Consider the following 21,979-nt stretch of genomic DNA (forward strand, 5'->3'; position numbering starts at 1 on the left):
TTCTTATACATTTCTTATTTTCTGTCATCTGTGGGAGTGTTTGTCTCTTTGCTACACTTCCCCTCAGCCCACCGTGGCTTAGACCCAGTGTGTATCCCCACCATGTCAAATTCTATTTCTTCCAAGAAGCTACTTCAGCCAGAGGTGATATCTTTATTCTTTGAACGCCTATAGTATGTTGCTTGTATGCTTACATTTTTATCATGATCCTCAAAATGATAAGAGTCACCATTCGTCAAGTGTTCACTATATGCCAACCGTTGGGTCACATCCTTTACCTAAGTTATCGCATTTAATTCTTATAATTCTTACAATTCTTACAATTCTGTGAAGCTCTACTATCTCTGCCAATTGAGAAAACTGAAATTTGAGAAGACTGAAATTCAGGGAAGTTTAAATGATTTGCACAAGACATAGAATTTCTGAGTGGAGAATCCAAAGTTCACACCTAGGTAATTTCTATAGCTTTCATTTTTAACCTTGAACAATTATCGTCTCTTAGTCCAACCTGATAGCATAGTAGATGTATTTTCTTTCCCAGATTATATGATGTTTAAGGATAGAGATCCTATATTATTTCTTTTCTTTCTCTAATAATGGCTTCCAGTACCTAGCAACTGAATAAATATTGATTGGATGAATCAATAAATATCTAGAATGAAATTATTGTAATAAAAATTACTGAGCCTTAAAAAAAATTACTGAGCCTTAAAATATATTTTGGAATAATTTAAGGAAGTTATGCTGATGGCTACAAATGAGTCATTATAAAACTTAAAAGATGTTATTTATGGGTAAGCATGATCATTATGCCAAATATCTTTTTTCATGTTTCTTAAAGTTCTGTATGCAAACAGTGTATGAAATGATGCAATACAATACTCACACACAGTTTTTGTAAGTTTCCTAGCTGGATGATTTGGTTTGGTTCAGTTTATCAAAATGTTTTTGTTTTATTCACTTTATGTGTTAACTTCCTGTCCTTTTTTTTTTTTTTCGGTTTTGTTTCCAGGATGGTGTAGGGGTGGATGAGAAGCTGTCCTTGCGGCGGGTAGCTGTGGTTGAAGATTTCTTTGACATTATCTATTCGATGCATGTGGAAACAGGGCCAAATGGAGAACAAATTCGGAAACATGCTGGACAAAAGAGAACTTACAAAGCAGTAAGTTAAAAAACAAAAAAACAAAAAGCAAAAGGCATGCATTTTGAAATTTGGTATTATGTATGTTGATTTTGGGTTAAATATTTATAAATATTCTATCTTCAGTGTAAATCAGGCTATATCATGGTTACACCCAACATTTAAACTATTATGATTAACTGATTCTGTTTTGGTCATATATTCGCGAAGTCTATTGCATATAATTGAAATCTGTCTCTTGCACTCTCATTTTGTTTTCTTTAAATATACATAAAATGTGGTAGTCCCAGTCGAATGCCCACAAATGGGAAGATGTATTTGTGTTATACATTCAATATGTATTCAAATCATGATATATGGATTATGGACTGGGATATATGAACTTTCATACTACCACTCTAATCTTAACCTTTCTTCCCCTTCAAATCATATCAATATATTCAGGTATCTCCTATTTAATTTTATATTCCCATGAATAAGGAAATTTGATGTTTTTTTCTTGTGTCACCTTGTATTAAATACATTTATCCTGAAGAGTTTGCATTTCTTAATTTTCCAGAATAGAGAATTAAAATATATGTGTTGTTTTCATAGATCCAATGCCCTTGAACATTTTGAAATGAAAATATACAATGTTCTTATCATAAATTATATGGAAAACATTTAATTAACTGTTAAATATTGAAATATATATATTTTCTCAAAATGGAGTTATATATTATTTCTAAAGTTTCTAATTATATTTACAGTTTGACCTAGACACTTTAATCTAGCTTTTATTTAGTCAAACATTTTATGAAGTCATCTTATAGATCTTTCATCCTTTCTAGGAAAATTGAACAGTAAATTATTCTTTTCCAATATGAGCAAAGTATACATCAGAAGTGTTTTATCAGCAACCAGAATAATATCCTTTCTTAGAATTCTTATTGAACTTTGCTTTTGGCTACCTTTTTATTGACTGTTTTCAGCTATATTGATACACAATATCAGTCTGGATCCATTTTTTTTTCAGATACAGAAAAATGTGTGAAATGCTCAAAGTTTCAAATACAGGTACATATGTTTGAAAATTAGCTACTGAGCATAAGAAATAGCTTCTTTTCCATAACTATTTTTTGCTATATTTCCAGGGTCATATTGAACCTTTGTAGTTGCATAATAACCCCTAATACATGTTGTATTTATCTCTCCTTCTCTATGGTTTTGTTTCTTGGCTGTTTCCAAATTGCATGGTTTGTGGGTAGGCACTATTGTAAGTTGCCTTACATAATTCTGCCACATAAACTTTCTTTTGACTTGCATATCCTCTAGGAGACATTCTTATCATGACTAATGACAATGGCCTAGCTTCTTAAAATAATCTTCTATAGACTAATATTACTGAACATACTCATTTTGCTTGTCTCCTAAGCTAGGGTTGTATCTTTGGGTATTAACAGGAAACAAATATACATTGATCTACTAATATCACTAACTGTATACCCTGATAATCATGCATTTTCATGAGCTAGCTGCCTGAACTGGATAGAACTTTGTAAGGTAGGACTGCATAAGTTCAGCTGTGAAATGAGAGCGAACAAACGAAAAGGCTTCATTGTCAGTAGTAGGGTGGCAGCCAAATCTGTTTCAGGGCCAAAAGCAATTTAAAATGATTTAATCTTTGGAGTGCATTTATTGGAGACCTTTAATTCATACCATGACACAGACCCAGGTCTCTCATCCTATTTTCTTAGGTGAAATGTAGGGAAGGTGACCCATTGCCATTATGCATGCTAGACCCGTACAAGAAATTGGTAAACATGTTCCTGACATATATCATTTTGCATTCACATTATGAAGACATTTTCTGCATTTTGGGGTGGAAATACCAACTGTGGACGTACAAGCAGCACCGAAGCATTCTCCATTCCCTCTTGAGAACATCCTATTTAAAGATCCTTTCCCCAGTTTATTTTTAATTTCCACATCAAAAGTACTTTTCACCTTTTTCTAATATCACGAAGGTTCTTTTTGGCATGATCTTTTTTTGCCTTCCGGTATCTCTTAATTGAATCCTAATTAAGAATGATTTCCATTTTATAGAGTCATAATACATCATAGAAAAAAAAAAAAGAACTCCTCAGTGCCAGGGAAACCGTACATACCACTCTACAATAGAGTAAGTCTAATGTTAGCATTTCACATAAATATTCAAGTAAATTGGGCATAAGACGAAACGTAATTTGAAATGGAATTGGGTTAGTGGTAATAGGGCCCCAGACTGTTGGGTCAATGTTGAGTTCTCAATACTAACACTAGACTGGCTAGTCATTGGTAGAATTAGCTCAATACCTATTGCAATTAGAGTGGTTTCAATGAAGTTTAAGATTTTTTTTTCTAACACATTAGTCATAGCGCATGCATCATTCTGTTTATTGACCTTTTTCTCCCTTTTTCAACATGGCCAAGAAACCATACTTATACAACTAATCATTAAAGCGTTTCATATTGTTTTAATAATATTATCAATAGATTTAGTGGTCATTTTATTTACTTTGCCTTTTTTTGCAAATCTTTCTATGTTTTCACTCTGCAGGAAATGGTGGTCCTTTAATATTGGATTAACTTTTGAATGCTATTTGTTTTTACCTATCTGCAGTATGTCATTCCTTGAAATATCTAGGCATTATACAACTTAACTATTATTGCAATCTGATCTGACTATAGATAAAATTGGAGGGTATGTATTCTACTACTGATGAGCTCTTTTTAAAAAATCCACATAAAATGACACATTTTAGGAAAATGTAAAGGCTATCATAATTGTTTTGTTCAGTCATTGGGGGAATTCTAGTGTCTTTTAGGTCATTTTTTTCCCCTGCATTTGTCCTTGTGTATATATGAACTATTACTGCTGCACTGAATGTGTTTTCTTCAATAGATTTGACTACAGTCAACTTTGGATTATGTACATTAACAGAGCAGAGAGGAGCAATGGCCCATTCGAATATCACTTATATTTGAATTTAAAATACATCTTGGTACTGAAAATTGAATGCAAGCAGGCTTAGCAATTTGGAAGGTTACACCAAAATTAATGATGTAGTATTGTACAAAATTACTGTGAGATGTTGTCTTCCAGTACTAATTCTCAACTTCTGCCTGAGCTCCACCCTTTGGGAATATATCACTCTTCTCCAGTTGTCTTTTTTCACGTGTATTTTATCCCAGGCTAAGCACAGTTGCCCTTCCAGTAGCATAAGTTAGGGTCCGATTAGAGGATTAAGTTTCAGAGCTTTTTCTTCTACATGTAAAATTAGAGTGACTGGTGGAAATCCAGGAGCTAAGGGGGAAAGTCAGTGTTTTCCATAGTGAGAAGAGTCTGCATATAAATGTACATATGTACACACACGCGCGCGCATGCACACACACAACTTGTAGTGCGATACCGTAAACCTACATGTATTATTCACATACGTTGCTGCCAATAATTACATTCATTTAATTCAGAGTGGAGAACATATGCTAGAGCTAAAAGAAAATAGGCCAGAAGCCAGACAAATTCAGTTTCAGATTTCAAATCTAGCACTTCCTATCTGTGTCAGTTTTGGCAAATTATTTACTTTTTTCCTCCTCCTGTTTAGAGGGAGGTAACGATGTGCATGGTGTGGAGATATAAGTGAGTTCATATACGTAATGTGCTTGGTGTATGGTCAACTTTGGAATGATGTTATGTTGCTTTTATCCAGTCACTACTCATGTTCCAAGCAGAGGGACAAGCAGGACAATTAACACAGCTCTGCCATCGCCCTAGTTACAGTTATGGATACAATTTCCTCTGCCCACCCTGATGTCTCTATGTTGGGAGAGAGGAATAATAAATGCCTCGTGTGCTCTTTTATGTCAAACTCTAGACGTCAGCATCCCTGCGAGGTCCACTGTATAAGTTTTATCAGAGGTTTCACCAGGTGCCTTGCTTTTTCCCAGGTTTAAGTGTATTAAATTAATTTCAAATGAACTTTTTGAAAAATTTTAAAATTGTCTCTCTTTAAAGAATGTGTTTCCAATATGAATTGAACATCCCTCTCTAGGGACGTACTCTAGAAAAACAGCGTATCGTGTAGAATGTCCACATTCTTAATCTGAAAATTTAAAAATGTACATCTTGTCTTTATCTTATCAGATCAAGAACACTTAACCTCAAGACTTTAGTTAGCATAATTTTTGTTCTCTTCTTTTCTTAAATGCTTTATTGGCTTAGTGTTTCCACTGCTAAATAGGATATTTTAACTTGCACTGGTTTCTGCTGATTTGTTACATAAAATTTTCTAGAGTTCTTGTCAACCTGTAATGAGGCTAATGAACAAAATTTGTAGCCATTGTGGTGTGAAAAAATTACACTATATTAAAATTCAAGAGTTCCAAACAATTAATTTAACTTCTTTTTGGCTAGGCTTACCTTTCAGTTTTCTTTAAACTCTGAAGGAACAACACCAAAAAAAAAAAAAAAAAAAAAAAAAGGCAGGAGGTGTGTCTGGGTAGCCCAGTTGGCTCAACATCCGCCCCTTGATTTTGGCTGAGGTCATGATCTCATGCTCCTGAGATCAAGCCCCACATCAGGCTCCATGCTCCGTGGGGAGTCTGCTCAAGATTCTTTCTCTTCCTCTCCCTTTGCCCTTCCCTCTACTTGCTCTCCCTCTCCAAAATAAATAAATCTTTAAAAAAAGAAAAAAACACTGAAGGAATAACACCAACAGTAATGGTGTACATGGGCCATTACTGTGCTGGCGAAACAATGGAGATAGTAACCAAAGTGCGTAAATTAGTTGGCACCAGATATGTGGAAACATAGGGAATTATCCTGCTATTATAGAGGCACGTTGGCTGAGAAACATAGTGTAGAGATAGAACATTTTGGTTCCACCATTATCTAGAAAATTCTTCCGTAAATAATTATAATGATGATGATAAGAACAATAATGAAAAGGATATGTAGTCATTGGACTTTGTATTTCCAGGAATTTAAAAGAGCCATCAAAGGGAAAGCCCGTAAAATACCACCAAGTGTCCCCAGATCTTCACTGTTCTCCTTTTTTATTAAAATTTTTTTTTGTAATCTGAACCATGTTATGAACGGGCAGCTTCTTGGTTATGATTTTAAGTTGCAGCACAACACATGTGGCTGTCCCACCTGTGTTTGTTCTTGTCTGGAACCTGATGGCTTTGCTATATATCTCATTTGTTTATTTATGGCTTTTCTTTTGCATCTTGGTTGTAAACAAATATGATCGTGTGACCGTCAGCATTGCCTGTCTTGTGGTCCTAGAGTCTGAGACAGCGTTTAATAGGATTTGCTAGATCTTACTGTTGAAACAGATCTACCTATCTAGTTCTGTGATTAGTGCCAGGAGGCTTTGCTCTCCAAATATATTTCCCTTCCCTATCACAGTGCCTCCAGTTTTACAGTTAGAATTTATTTGGGTGAAACCATTGACCCCTATATCTTTATTTGGACTTCAGATATCCTTGGGCAAAAAAAAGTTGGAGAATAAATTAGGCTGCTAGCTGTCATGGACATTTTGTATGATCATTTCATAAACTTGCTTCTGTCTCCCATGTCTAGCTGGGTTTAACTCGACCATAGAGGAGTCGACAGAAAGGGAATGGGGGATGAGCTAAGTCAACATTCCTACATCTCACACCCCAGTAGTGTGGGATCTGCCTGATTTTTGTGTGAATCCCAGTGCGACATTACATATCATAGCTTTTGAAAGGTGTATGATATTTGGAAGTTGAGAACTTAGGTCGACAAGAAAAGGATAAAAAGCCTTTACATACCTCATTTGAAAATCTTCTCCCAAAAGAGGGAACCATTTTTTTAAATGAAATATTTTTAAAAGATGAGAGTACTTTCAAAAATAGATAGGAGAGCCCTTGTTGCATGAGCTTGCATGAGCACTGGATATGTAAGTATGTATGTGATGTAAGTATGTATGTGATGTAAGTATGTAAGTGATGAATCTCTAAATTCTACACCTAAAACTAATATTGCACTGTATGTTAACTAACTGGAATGTAAATAAAAATTGAGAGGAGAAATAAATAATAAAAGTAGAATGGAAGAATTAGATTTAAAACTATAAAATTTAAATAAGATTTCCAAATAAAATTTCTATTCAGTCATGATTTACTAAAAGAATATAATGATGTGTGCCTCTGCCCTTCCTTTTGTTCGTTTGTTTTTGTATTTTATGACTAGTGTAGATGTTTAAAAAAAAAATCACACAATTACCACTGATGGGGGGACCATTTCTCCACTGTATAAGCACAGTTAGCCAAAGGCCTGTCCCACAGGAGGTATTCAATAAGTACTTGTTGAAGGAATAAATTCTCCTGGTCTTTGTGGAAATCCTTGCCTTTTTAATACCAGCTAAATAGTATAGAGATGTTACTATAAATAGAAATAATGAAATAAGATTAGTTACGTTGTAAGGTTGTAAGGCTGTAAATCATGGTTGTAAGGAATGAGTACTGCCCAATCCATGTTTACACTTAACACAACCCCAGATTTATGCAGTTGGTTCTCAATAAGGTAAAAAAGTTATCAAACACGAGGTTTCTCATTTGCTTTTCAGGGAAAACTTCAATGCTCCATTAAATAACGCCACCTCTTTGAGGTAGGATGTAAACACTTTACTTACTTTTCCAGAGATTGGTTTATTTTTATCAGATACACATTCAAACCTACATATTCTGCACATACATATATAGGTTTTACAGAAGTGATTTCTAAATATTGGAAACAGCCATTAAATTCAACATGGTACATATCATATTAGATCCACTTTTATGTTAGAGCAGCCCTATTGTTTTTGATAACTAAAAATAATACTCAAACTAATAAGTCAGATGTGTAAAACATCTCAGAAGGGAAAAAAAAAAATCAATGGCCTGGCAATTAGAGTTATTAAACAACCATTCTGAAATAGGAGACTGGTGTACCGCCATTCATCAAAATTGATTTATTTCTCATCTAGGTATAGTCAGAATTATCACAGGTGGGCAGATTAATAGTGCAAATCCATTATACTCAGAAACTGTCTTTTCGGTAGTGGAGATCATCCAAAGACATAAGAGCTCACTGAAACCGGTTAATCATTAACTTATGTCACAAACCCTGTCATTAATAATTTTTGCATTAAACGATAAGGTCCTGGGGAATAGATACACTCCTGGAAAGGGAATTAACCTTTGAAGAAACCATTAACTCTTTGGGTCCAGCCTAGTAAATTGCTCCTTCGGTGCACCCTTGTGGTGAAAGTGAGCCAATGCAGCTTTCCGACTAGGGATGATTCAGGCCTCCTAGCGGTTGATTCTCACTCAGATCCAGAGGTTTAGGTATTCCTGGGTATGGTCATCGTATAATAAATAAAATCTCCTGAATTTCTTCAAGCATATGCATGTGTATACCTGTATAAATACCTCTGTAGGTATGTAGTTGGCATAAAATATAACAAGAAAAAGATATAGGATGTCAATGACTAGTATGAGGTAGTAGAGAGAAAATGGTGCCAGTTTTGATGTCAGCCAGACCTGGTATAAATCCCAGATTAGGTGACTTCTGTAGGTCTGAGTCGGGCATGTATTATTTGAAGGATTTATTTGAGGTTCTTATTTAAATTTATTTTTTTTAAATAATTATCTTATTTAAATAGATTAAAATAATCTATGTCAAGGTTTTAACAGTAATTGCTTCAAACGTGATTGTAGTGGATGGAAACTGGTTTTCCTTTAAAAAGTAGAGTTATGTGGGGGTGACAGATGCTATAAACAGCTTCCCATTAACTAGAGTTTGAAAGATCTATGTCTTTCTTTTGTCATCTGCGCTCCTCATTGGCCTGGGGATAACATCCAGCCATGTCTTCATTCTCGACTTTCTCAGAATTGAGATTATTAGTCACTAGCTTTATCAGCAGCAGTTTTCATTTCATGATCGGTAACAAGAAACAGCCTTTGCCTATTTCTTATCTGTTTACCTGTTCTACTTCTCTCCCTCCTCTCCCCCTCATTTTTCTGGCAATATCCTCTCCCAGTCAGCACACAGCACAGCAGAGCCATGGCTCTGCTCCTTGGTCACAGTAATGGGAAAGGAGGTGAATCCCAAAAGAATCTGACCTAGCTGCTACTTCTGAGAATTTGGAATGCCCACCGAGAAATTTCTATCTTGGTATGCTTTTTCTCTTTAGTAAAGAACATGTAAGCATGGTATTTTTGTCCTATGTACCCACTAGTTGTATAATTATTTGTGTAACCTAAGGTGATATTTCTCAGCTGGGCACTGTAGGCTTCTGGGCAAGCAGTTGGCTTTGTTCAAAAGCTCCAAGCCATTTAACATCCTTTACATCTGAATGTGAAGTTCCAGCCACACTAGCCCTGCTTCCTGTGAAAATCAGAGCGCAGCCCTATTCTCTATGTCAGGTCACCCTGACAGCACAGTCAACACCCTAAGATGAGAGACATTTTCCCAAGGAAACCACGTGGCCAGTTTTCTATTTAGTATCTCCGAATATTGTTTTCATTATCTACGGTTGTTGAGCAAGTCAAGAATTCACAATGATTTCTGCATCCTGGCACGTGGTTAGTCTCTCCTGATTCTTTGGTTTTCCTGCACAGATCTTTGAGGGTTGTGTAACTTATCAGACTCTCTCAGAGTGAAGTCTAACCTTCTCCAATTTCTTCCATTTCCCCTCAAATGCCTAATTATTGCCTGCTTTGAGTAACTGCAGCAACAGTATTCTTAGGTACCTGTTTGAAAAGAAGCTCTGTGTCCTCGCTGACCAGCAGGAAGTAGTCAAGGTAAACTTTAACAGAGGGGGTTAGAGTCAGAGCCAAGAAGAGCTTGAACGTGCTGATGAATTCTGCACCAGGAAGGCTGAGTTCTAGCTGGCCTTCCCTCAGCCCCGGGAAAAACACTAGTATATCATCTTATACACACGCTTCAAAAGAAATCAAGAGAGGAAGTAAATTCCCCCCACTTCCCATGTGTGTAATTGTGTACTTTAATGTAGCTTGTCATGCTGCAAGTAATTGTATAAGCATTTGCTTTGCTGAGTCATTTTATTTACATGCAATATTTAAGGATTCTCTTTATTTTACTATTAGGAAACATGCATGAAGTAAAACTTTTCACTGCCCATCTGCTCATTTTTTTTCATCTAATATAAGAATTCTCTGTAATGACAATCTGTTCCTTAACAGGCAAATATTCTAACATAAGAAGCGACAAAAATAGCATCACAACTTTAGACATCTAGTGCCAGTTGATTTGATTATCTCTTTTGATGTTGTCTCATTTGCTCAATTGATGACTATTTTAATTATTCTAAAATACAGCTCCAAATTAAAGATGCACATCATTATAAAAGAGATAAAAGAGAATAAGTTCTTTTTTGCAAAGCAACATAGCTAAGTTTGAACTGTAATCAATGAAGCAAAACTGTTTTCAGGAAAATTTAATTAATTATAATTAAATTAACTCTCATGCTCTTTCTTGTTTGCCTATGCCTTCATCTAGTCATGTATAATGGTATAGGGCTTCATTCATCTGCTTTGCCCTGGAATGCTGTTACCTCTCTGCTTACCTCCTCAAATTTCATCACGTGGTGGATTTCTGTGCTTCTGCCCAAGCTGAGTGTTTTTGCCTTCTTCCTCCCACTCTAACATTTGCCTGTCCCCGGAGGACACTGACTTACGCCACCGCGCTGCTTTCCAAATCATTCCTTCCTCTCACACTACGTAGTATTTGATGCCTTTGCTTCACATTTTCAGATTGCTTTGAGCTATCTACAAATTGACCTGAACTGTCTAAAAATATCCCTGCATGCCTTAGACCTTCCTTAGGCCTTCATTTTAAATTTGACCACATACCCAGCATCTTCTCTCAACATCACAACAAAGATCTTTGGATTGACAGACTGCATTCTTCTACTTTAGACCAGTGTTTTTTTGTATTATAGATAACAGACCATTAGTGAGTTATCAAGTCAATTTTGTGGGTTGTGAACACTTTAAAAAAATGAAACAGAGGGGAACCTGGGTGCCTGGGTGGCTCAGCCGGTTAAGCCTCTGTCTTCTGCTCATGTCATGATCCCAGGGTTCTGGGATGGAGCCCCGTATGAGGCTTCCTGTTCAGTGGGAAGTCTGCTTCTCCCTCTCCCTCTGCGTGCCTCTCCTTGTGCTTGTGCTTTTTTTTTTTTTTCCCTCTCTCTCTCTCTCACAAGTAAATATAATCTTTAAAAAAAAAAAAGAATAGAAGGCAAAAGAAATGATCAGTTTTATTTTATAAATGTGTGTATGTGCTAGCTTATGATGGGAAATCTATTTACACTTGTACTGTTGGTCTAAAAAGCTGGAAAACACTGCTTTAAATGGGGACTGTGATTTCAAATTGCCTGCATACTTTCCAATGATAACTTCCATCTACCCTACTTCTCACTCCAGTTCTTGGTACATTCTTAGATTTTCCTGACAAGCTATTTGTTTCAAGTTTAAAATTATGGGGCCCCTGGGTGGTGTAGTTGATTAAGCATCCCACTCTTCGTTTTGGCTCAGGTCATGATCTCACATTTCGAGATCAAGCCCTGCTAGGATCCCTGCTTCAGGCTCCATGCTCGGTGGAGTCTGCTAGAATTTCTCCTTCCTCTCTTCCTTCTACTCACCTCCCTCCCCGTCTCATAAATAAATAAATCTTTAAAAAAATAAAATTATTTTCAGGCTCTAACTCATATATAGATATTTTTAAAAGATTTTATTTATTTATTTGACAGAAAGACATGTAAGTGAGAGAGGGAACACAAGCAGGGGGAGTAGGAGAGGGAGAAGCAGGCCTCTTGCTGAGTGGGGATCCTGATATGGGACTCGATCCCAGGACTCTAGGATCATGACCTGAGCTGAAGGCAGATGCTTAACAACTGAGCCACCCAGGCACCCATCTAACTCATATTTTCATTCATCTTAGGTAAATGTATCCTGTGAGATTGCCAGATTTAATAAATAGGACACAGGATGCCCAGTTATATTTGAATTTCAGATAAACAATAATTTTTAATATAAGTTTGCCCCAATATTGCATGTTTATCTGGAATTCATATTTAATTGGCCATGCTGTGTTTTATCTACTACCATTAATCCTATTCAAAAATCAGCACTAGACCCTCAGGGTAGAAAAAACTGTGTGCAAAATAAACACTGTACTAAGTCCCAAAATAAGTGTAAGGATGATCTGATTTTGCCATGTTTTACCCAGTTGCTTTTTTAAAAATTAGAAATCAAATTCGTCCAGTTGTGACAAATAGTACAACTCAGCACTAGATATTCAACCCAGGGCAGGTTATCCTCTTAACGAAGTGAGAAAAGCAAGGGGAGCTGATGAATGATCCAAGAAGAAGAAAATGATCAGAAAAGAAAGAAGGAAAAGTGGACAGTAGTATGGACTGGAAGTAGCAAACGAGAATAGTACCAGAATCCTAGCAGATCAAGCAGTAATGCAGGATTCTTAGGAACTTACCCCAAACCTGAGAATCCTATCACGGAGCAGTGGTGACTTTGGGCTTGAGGTGCAAATGTAGCAGCGTCCTGGTTTTGATATCGGTGAGATTATTAAGGTCCAGGAATTCACTTGGTCATATCACAGATGTTTAGACGTCAGACCAACACAACAGAACACCAAATCTTTCTGAAACAGTAGCTAGGGTTTGAAGCAAAAATTGTCGAGGTCCAGAAGGAATGCAGACTTGATATAGGCAGACCAAATGTCTGGCTTTTTGTCTGTTGATTTTTACTATGCATGGACTTTTTACCTAAGAATATTTATGTTGAGTTCTGATGAAAGCATTTTTCAGATTCACTTTCAGATTCATTTTTCAGATTCACTTACCAATAGGTGATTCCAATAATTTGATGTATCCAGGCACATTAGTGGTGTATCTAGCTGTATTCAGGGATAATTATACTGTCCGTGCATTCAGTAGGTATTTATTGAAGAAGTAAATGTTTAGGTGAAAAATGTCTTCATCTTTGAAAGATGGTTTCCATATGCACCTCTGCAAATTAATAATTACCTCTGTAGAAGTACAATGATGCTTACTATGCATCTTTTTCATGCCTGAGATGGGTAAAAGAGAACTTATATAAATACAAGGGCAAATCATTGGCTAGACATTTCAATTTTGTAATACACTTAGAAAAATGTCTGAGCAAGGGGTTATAACATTTGCAAACATTTTTTTTTTGTTTTAGTAGTCCAAATTCCCTCCTTTCAAATGTATTCAAAGATCTACAATGACTAGAGTAGATAAAGGCAGGGTAGCCCTTGTTGAATAAGAGATGTTACGCTGAACCAAGACTTCCATTCCCCAGATAGAGGTTTCTCTGGACCATGGTGTAGCTATTTCTTTAGGAATCAGGACATACGAGGTCTTTAATAGCATTTAGATTTATAGGTTTTTTTCAATGATAGTTAAATTTTATTAGTTTTTAAAAATACATTTTCTAGAGTTACATAGTAATGTACATTTCAGTAGCACAATGTTAAATATCACAATACTAAATATAACAAGATAAACAAATTTCACTAGGAGATTATTTCTAATTTATTTTTTGTTCAGAATCTCAAGAGTATACATAAGAGAAAATATCATAAGTTCGGCCCCAAGGGCAAATTCTTCCATAAGTGTACTGCTTGGTGTTCAGCAACAAACATGTTTTTAATGTTATTATTCCAGTAAAATAAAAGTATTATTGTTATTCTCTAAATTCATTTTATAAAGTAAAGGCAAGAATAATTTAAAAATAGAATGATTAGACCAGTTTTATCTACTCTGAGGCGGAGCCCACTATATCAAGACAGTAAGGTGAGGAGTATTTTAATTTATAATGAAATTCAGCATTGCCTCCTACTTTTCCAAAGTAATGATATTTTGTAACATTAAGTTTGTTTTTGTTTTGTTTTTGCTAAAATCTTAGTGAACTTAGGACAAAATGGTGTGATAATTTGGTGAGTAAATCTTTTGACTTTAGACATTCTGTTTTGCTTTAAAAAGTGATTGCCAAAGCTTATGACTCACCAGTGTCATGTAATATCTCTATTCCAGCTCACGGGTTAGGCTTGCCTCTTAAGCCGAGAATGACTTCTCTACTGGTGAATTTCCTTCAATAATTGGAATTCTTATTCCTTCAGAAATAGGCTACTCATACTCCTTCTTGTACTTTCTATTAAAAGTGGAAGTCCTCTGCATTGAGTTCCTGGCTATTAAATATTACAACATTGTTGCAAAGCCCACCACTTCAGCCATCAGTTCTGCCGAACAGCCTCTTGTTAATTTCCTCCAGATGGCGCTCTCCATTGATACTGTGGAGTCTGAGGTGTTTCTTGTTGAACTTTGTAACTAACACAAGCCCATATACTGAGAATTTGACTGCCCCTTGTATTCAGAATGTATTCAAGCTTGTTAGAGCATCTTAAACTTACAAAGAACCACACACTGGGGAACTTTATAAACATTTCAGGATATTAACTTATGCTGTGAGGTTAATATTCCAACTCTTTATGGATGAGACCATCTCTTTCTCTCTTTTTTAATGCTGATAAAGAGGAGAGGCTATGAAATACAGTGATTAAGGTGATAGTCTCTGAAACCGGATTATCACCCGAGTCCTTTCTCTTTACATGTTTGACGAGTCATACAACCTCTCTGAAGCTTAGTTTCCTCACCTGTTAAACCGAGATGAGAGTGGTGATGCTAGTAATCTAACCCTAGGATTGTTGGGAGGATCAAAGGATAAAATCCATGTAAAGTCCTTGCTTAGTATAATCCAGTAATTAAGGACTCAATTAAGGGAAAACTTAGATATATTTATTATGTAGGAAGTATTTCCTTTTGTTTAAAACAGCAACAGTGTGTAATAGTTGTCATATACTAAGTGAGAATTTTGATTTTTGAACTGTCCAGTCTCTACCATATCAGGAGCCAGAGTCCTGGAGGTATATGTGACCACTGAATACATTTAGAGCACCTTTCCACAGAAAATGTTCAGAAATTAAGCAGTTAAAATTAGAGAAAAGGCTTGGGACTGAAGAAGAAATGTGTAGGGCAAATAGCACTGTTTTAAAATTCTTCTCTGTTAGCAACATTGCTATCAACATTTTATGGCTTCAGTTAATGAGATAAACTTCCATCCTGTAACTGAAACACACAGTCTGAGAAAATGCAGCAAAGCAATGGTTTATTGTTATATTGTTTTGATTAACTAAGTTCTTCAATTTTTCTAACTTATATGTTGTGTATTCAGCTCCAGGTAGGAATGATTTACTTCTGAAGAGAATGCTCTGCTATTCAAAAATAAATGTAAGAATATTTTAGGAATTATATATTATTGAATTTACAAGATAAGATTTACAAATCAATTTAACCATAGTTGCTCTTTTATTTTATTTTTTACATTTTATTTTTTTTAGGTCTCTGCCATTTTGACCCTAACTGAACTGTGTTGAGAGGAAGTTAGAATATGGCTTTATAGTTGTAAGGTTTTGGAAAAATATTGTTTCTCCTTTCTTCAGAGTAGCAGGGACATTGGCAGGGTAAACTGCCCATCTTCTTTTCAATCATAATATGTGCCAGTAAACTTTTCAAAAATGTGTCCCCAATAGTTTGTTGTTGTTGTGTTAACCCACAAGTGGAAGATCAATAGCAGTGCCCCTTGTAGGACTTGATCACGAGGCCTTCCTCAGGTGGGTCTGTTTATTATTAGATTACTAATGTTGTACTGTCTTGCTATCGAGACCAATTTCATTGTTTAATCTATCAAAAGATGCCGCAGCTCAGTTATTTTTATGTAGACGTATTACCATATTTTTTGATGGGAGAAATTGTTTCTACTTTGAATTTATGATAATAATCTGATTCATGATATTTGGCACTATTGATGAACTCCAGTATTAATGGATTTAGGATGTAATAGTTTAATTGAAAACAGTATTAATGATGTCTAAAACAGAGGAATTAAGCTCTTTTGAAATGGTAAGTAATGAAGAAATATGTTTGCCACAACATCCCCACCCCTTAACCAGAGCTATTTCAAAGTTAAAAGCAACCCCAACAGATCTTCAGATGTAGCTCAATTTTCACATGTACTGACTTTGTCCTGTGAGGATACTTTAATACATCAGGTGTTTTTGAAATACACAGTTTTTAAAAATCTAGCTTGACATTTCTATTTTCCTTGGACACTACACATTTCTCTCTCTGTTGGATAAGCCCCCCCACCATGGTCCATTCAATTTATAGAAATGGACAAGGATTTGGGAGGTCCAGGCTTGAGTTCCAGCCCTTTGCTTTACCCTCTGTTGTATAACAATGGCAGTTCCTTTCATCTCTTCATACTGGTAACTCCACTTATCAGAAAATTACTGTAAAATCTGTTTAGATACTGTCTAAAATAATGAATGCCAAAAGTCAATGAAAAATAGAAAGCACCGTATGAATCTAAGAAAACAAGTCTAGATTCACAGAAAAAGAAAACATTTCTATGAGAGATACCTCATAATTATTTACAGTGTTTGGTCATTAGTTTGTAAATTTCAATATGGCTAGGTTCTTGTCCTTCCTTTGGATGTTAAATTTCAATTATAAGCAGTATTTGTGGCTTGGCATAAGGCAGTTGTCATTTTAGTATTTGGCTCAGAGAGACCAAGACTAATATCCATTCGTGTTTTGTTTTGCTTATTACTAACAGGAGGCAGTGTTTCTGCATGGACAAATTCTAAGTAAAAACCCTATCCTTTCAAAATATAAAGATATTTCTAAGAATACATTTTCCAGTGAAGTATTAATCTCATCGTTTTCTAGAAAATGTCCTGTACTCTATATTCAAAGCTCAATTTTTATCCCAAAAACAAATCATTAGATTTGAAGAATGGGTCAAGGAAATAGACATTTATGAATAATTAGAGCATTTTATGATATTAATTATAGTATTAGTGGAATAGGATTTCAAGTATCCGAGTCAAAATATTTTTCAATTTCGGTTCCTTACTTCTAGGTTTTATTTGCAACTGCTATTACATATTGCATAAAGGATGTTAGGACTTTGATGAATGGACAGCCTAGCATCCCTGAGTTTTATCATCGTTTATGAATATCTATTTAAAGTTGACTTAGCATTTCAAATGTTCACTCCCAGCAAATGGAAACGAGACCTTTCATTAGAGGAGGAACCATAAGGGCATTTAGCCCCTGCCTCAATTTCTAAAGACGCTTCACGTACGGGCTTTCAATGTTATCTCTAAATGGGGTTACCAGAGGATACCGACAGGATCAAAAGACAGGGCTTTAATTATGGAATATACTTATTCAAATGTAGCATAATTTAAGAACTTTTTAAGACTATTTCTTCACTTTTAAAAATACTCTAAGAACTTCAGCAATGAAGGTTGCCTAGGATTCTTAATTTCAAAGAAGCCTGGGAGGAAACATTCTAGATAAGGAAAAAGAAATTATTTTCCATCTTCACCTGCATGGCAAGAGACATATTATTTCAGGAATGAGTGTGAGATGTGAAGAGTCTGTTCTTAGGGTCTTTTGTCCTTGTGCTTAAGGAGACTCCATGGTCTGTGGGCCCCCGTGAGCATGAGGTGGGGAAGAAAGGATTCAAGGAGAGTGGAATGCCTTGCCAGGTCTCCCCATAAAATGGATTCTGAACACTAAGAAAAGTCCCCCCAAATAAGTGCTTTTATCCACTTACATAACATGTAGTGACATGCCAAGTGTTGTGCCAGAATAACATTGAGAAAGTAATGTGATAAAATACTTGCTGAAATTTTTTCTAAGATGCCAAGTGGGACTTTTAATTTTTTCCATGTGCACACGAACACAAACATATTTGTGACATTATGTCATTACAGGTACTCTGTTTTTCAGAGTTAAGCTATAAAAGAAATGTAATGTGATTAATAATTATTATCCAAGCAATGGATTTGGAGCAACATAATGCTAAGACAAGTAATACAGTTGAGTCGGGTCCATGATAAACCTGTCTAGGGGGGATTCCTACACAAGTGCCTTCTTAGCATCAGGCAAAGGGCAGGGTGTCTTCAAGTTCACTGTTTGCCCATCATTTTTCAATGGAAGGTTTCTCTTATATAAGGAGAGAAAGATGTAATAGAAATCCCTTATGAAAATCAATAGGACGTTCTTCTCAAATCCTATTTGTTAGATTTACTGTTTGGCCCCCTAGTTCCAATGGACTATGACTCTGTGTGAGATAAAATACCAGGACCAGGCATGTCTCATGGATTTTTTTTTTTTTTAACTTCTGAATTGTTTTAATATAGGTTTTCAGAGAGGAAAAAAAAAAATCTCTAGTTAGATAAACCAATCAGGCAAAGGTATGAGTTCCCTCAGTAAAATACATGAATAGGAATCAAATGTGTGTGTGTGTGTGTGTGTAGTTAGGGGAAATAACATAAGAGAAAGTGAGAATTTAAATTATGTATATATTTCCTTATTCAATAACTAATATAAAATAGTTTGATGAAATACTTTCAAATTGTTCTGTTTATTTTTCTCTCATGATTCTGTGTACAGTATGAAGAGGGATGTTTTAAAACTGGACAACAAATTTATTTTACAAATGATAGTTATATTAAAACCTTAGTAGAGGGGCGTCTGGGTGGCTCAGTCATTAAGCCTCTGCCTTCGGTTCAGGTCATGATCCTAGGGTCCTGGGATCGAGCCTCGAATCAGGCTTCCTGCACAGTGGGACGCCTATTTTTCCCTCTCCCACTCCTGCTTGCTTGTATTCCCTCTCTCACTTGCGTCTCTCTCTGTCAAATAAATAAATGAAATCTTAAAACAAAACCCTAGTAGAGTTGAATTTTAATACCTGTGTATGGATAATCCATGGAAGATTTTAACTGTGGACTTGTATCTTCTCTTTGGTGTTCTTAAGTCTTTTTTGCCCTGATCTAGGATGAGTGATGCAAATTGATTTTATTATGAAATTCAAGACGAAGTGTGCTTTACAATTTTAGATTTTAGTGTGTGGGGTTTCTTCAATGTTGTGGTCTTTCTACAGCATGAATAAATAAAAGTTGACCCCATCGCTATTAATGGAACTCGTGCAGCCTTGCACTTAATTTACACAAGGTGCATATTTTCTTCCCTTTCTACAAACTTAAAATACAGTAGTGTTCATAACAGCTGTGCATGTACCTGAGAAATTGTCTGTAGCATTTATGTCTAATTCCCAATTCATTCCTTCTTCTTTATCTTGTATTTTGCCTACCAACGTTAGTGTTATGGTGGAAGACTAATGCCCAGTATCGTACTTCTTAGTAGCACTGTCTGGGTCTGTGTTCGCTTTTATTTAGAGATATTTAACCATCTGTCAGCTTTACTTTAGAAGTTATTTGCTTTGATGACAGAAATACCTTGGTTTTTGAAAAGTTAGTATTTTAAAAATTACTGATGGCAGTATTGATTTCTAATGTGATTCTAGATCATGGTTCTGAAAATTGAAGCTCTATAGGGTATAGGGAAGGCTTGCTCTGACAATCAGCGTGAGCTTTGTGGACATAAATGATGAAAGACTGACATAAGATAACAAACGGAAGGAGTGGCCAAAATGCATTTCCAATGTGTCATTTTCTGTGGAAGGGATGATTCACTGCAGTAAATATATATACGAGTTCTCTTAGAATTACCTGTTATTTTCAACTAAAATGTTTTGAAAAAGCAGTAATGAAGAAATGTTCGTTAATTCAAATCCAAAGTTTCTTGTTTCGAGTTGGGGCTAAATTAAAGAAAATATATATGTAAAATTGGATAAAACTATGATGGTGCTAGCAGTAAGTTTAAAAACAACGTTGACAATTTTTGATCAGGAAAATTCACTAGGCTCTCTGCACACTGTGATTACTTTTCCTAAAAGAAATGCAGAAATACAAATAGATCTCCACCCAGATGTGGTTGGTTTTTTTCCTCCTCCACATCACATTATTAGCTATTATTAAGAGATACGCAGTCAAGTTGGATAGATATTTCTTGAAATGATGCATGATGTGCGGTGCATGCTTTCATTGTGCTTTCTGCCATTATGGAACAATGAGTCTTATTTGGAAATACAGTGATCATTTCTGTTGACTCATACTCAGTCAGCTTATATAATAACACCTCTATTTTGTGAATCATTTCAGATTTCAGAGAGCTATGCCTTCCTACCAAGAGAAGCGGTGACACGGTTTCTAATGAGCTGCTCAGAGTGCCAGAAAAGAATGCATTTAAACCCAGATGGAACAGATCACAAAGGTAGCCACAGTGTCAAATAGTGAGATTTAAAGTAATTTTATTCATAATGGCAATTTATATCTCACATTTTTATAAGAATGTGGTAGACTGAAGCAGTTCAACAAGTCAGATCATCTCATTTATTGGAGTAGGAGGCAGTGAATTTTGAATACCCACTTACAGAGGAAGTTTGTGCCCTTTCTCTGAAGAAAGGCAGTTTGGGCTGTGGCAAATAATTTTTTTCCTATAATAATATTTTAACTTTCACATATTGTGTGTATTGCATGGTATGTTAAATATATTTAGCGAGGAAATTGATGTTCCATCGGTGTCCTTTTAAACCTACCAATTCCTTATTTCTGAAAGTGATGAGTAGCGCAGAGCTACTCCACTGAGTTTTTACGTGCAGGTTATAATTTGTCTTTAGTGCTCTTTAAAAATTACGTAGATGTTTTTCCTAATCTATCAGCTTCTCTCAGAGTTTAAATTAGTCTCAAAAATACATTTAAGCTAGTCCATTCCCATGTGTTGGGGGATGAATAAACAAAAAGAAAAAGATCAAAGAAAAAACACACAAATCTCCTTTTTCACTCAAGTATCACATAGAGAAAGTAGTTATGCAGCAAAGGAGAAAACTACGAAAAATACAGGTAATTGTGTTTAATCACTATATTGGCTTCACCCACTGTTACTGGGGTATCAAAAAGCTCTGCAGTTAGAAATAACTAAATCTGTAACGTTAATTTGTCCCATGTACCTTTGTATAGTTATTTTTTCCTACAACTCATCCATATGGCTACCAATCTCCTAAAGAGTTGGTATCTAGAATCCTGTTTCAATGTGAACAAATTGGATCATTCTGAAATTACAGGTAGAATGCGGTATCACTTTCATACCCATTAAAAATGCTTTATTACAGATAATGGAAAACCTCCCACTTTGGTGACCAGCATGATTGACTACAACATGCCGATTACCATGGCCTATATGAAGCACATGAAACTGCAGCTGCTAAACTCACAGCAAGATGAGGTAAAATGGAAATATCTACTTCTGAGTCAGAATGAAGTTTGATAACCATGACTATCATATTAAGCATGACGGCATTTTGAAGACGGTAATTTATTTTTTAATGAAAGGAATGTCACTGGGATTGCACAGATGGATAAATGGACAGAAACTTCTGGTCCTTGAGAGAGAGTCCCTGTCTCAACACAGTTACCTTTGTGTTCTGTGGGAATGTGCTCGTTCCCAAGAGAGATTCATTTTTCCTTAATTGACTGCTATCAAGCTGGCCTCTGTAAAGGGCTAGAAAGTTCAGGGGAAGATATCCCAGATGAGTGAGTACCCAAGGAAAGTATCCAAGCCTTTAGTACGAAGGTGATTTTGCCTGGAAGTCAAAAAAAGTCATTTTAATAAGAATTTCAAGTATAATAAATTTTCCACCATCTAAATCTTTCATGTGTTTTAATGCTTTTTTTTTTCATTATTCTCTATATTAGTTTGTCTACTT

At 35.6% G+C, this 21,979-nt stretch overlaps 1 protein-coding gene across 9 annotated transcripts in view; it reads left to right on the forward strand.

The window, feature by feature from the left end:
• The window catches only part of NOL4 (nucleolar protein 4), a 413,344-nt gene that overhangs the window by 89,139 nt on the left and 302,226 nt on the right, over positions 1-21,979 (forward strand). For 5 of the 9 annotated variants that reach the window (XR_007122029.1, XM_047698439.1, XM_047698440.1 and 2 more), the window contains exons 2-4: positions 1,013-1,162; positions 20,376-20,487; positions 21,386-21,498. Coding sequence is in view for 8 of the 9 variants with exons in the window: in XM_047698439.1 (XP_047554395.1) it covers positions 1,013-1,162; positions 20,376-20,487; positions 21,386-21,498 (375 nt within the window). In the remaining variant the exon portion in view is untranslated. Of the gene's footprint in view, positions 1-1,012; positions 1,163-2,134; positions 2,198-15,489; positions 15,529-20,375; positions 20,488-21,385; positions 21,499-21,979 lie in introns of those variants that run through there. The other 4 variants (XM_047698450.1, XM_047698452.1, XM_047698453.1 and 1 more) reach the window with 3 other exon arrangements.

Source organism: Lutra lutra, chromosome 12 (genome assembly GCF_902655055.1).
Source record: "Lutra lutra chromosome 12, mLutLut1.2, whole genome shotgun sequence".
Lineage (NCBI taxonomy): Eukaryota > Metazoa > Chordata > Mammalia > Carnivora > Mustelidae > Lutra > Lutra lutra.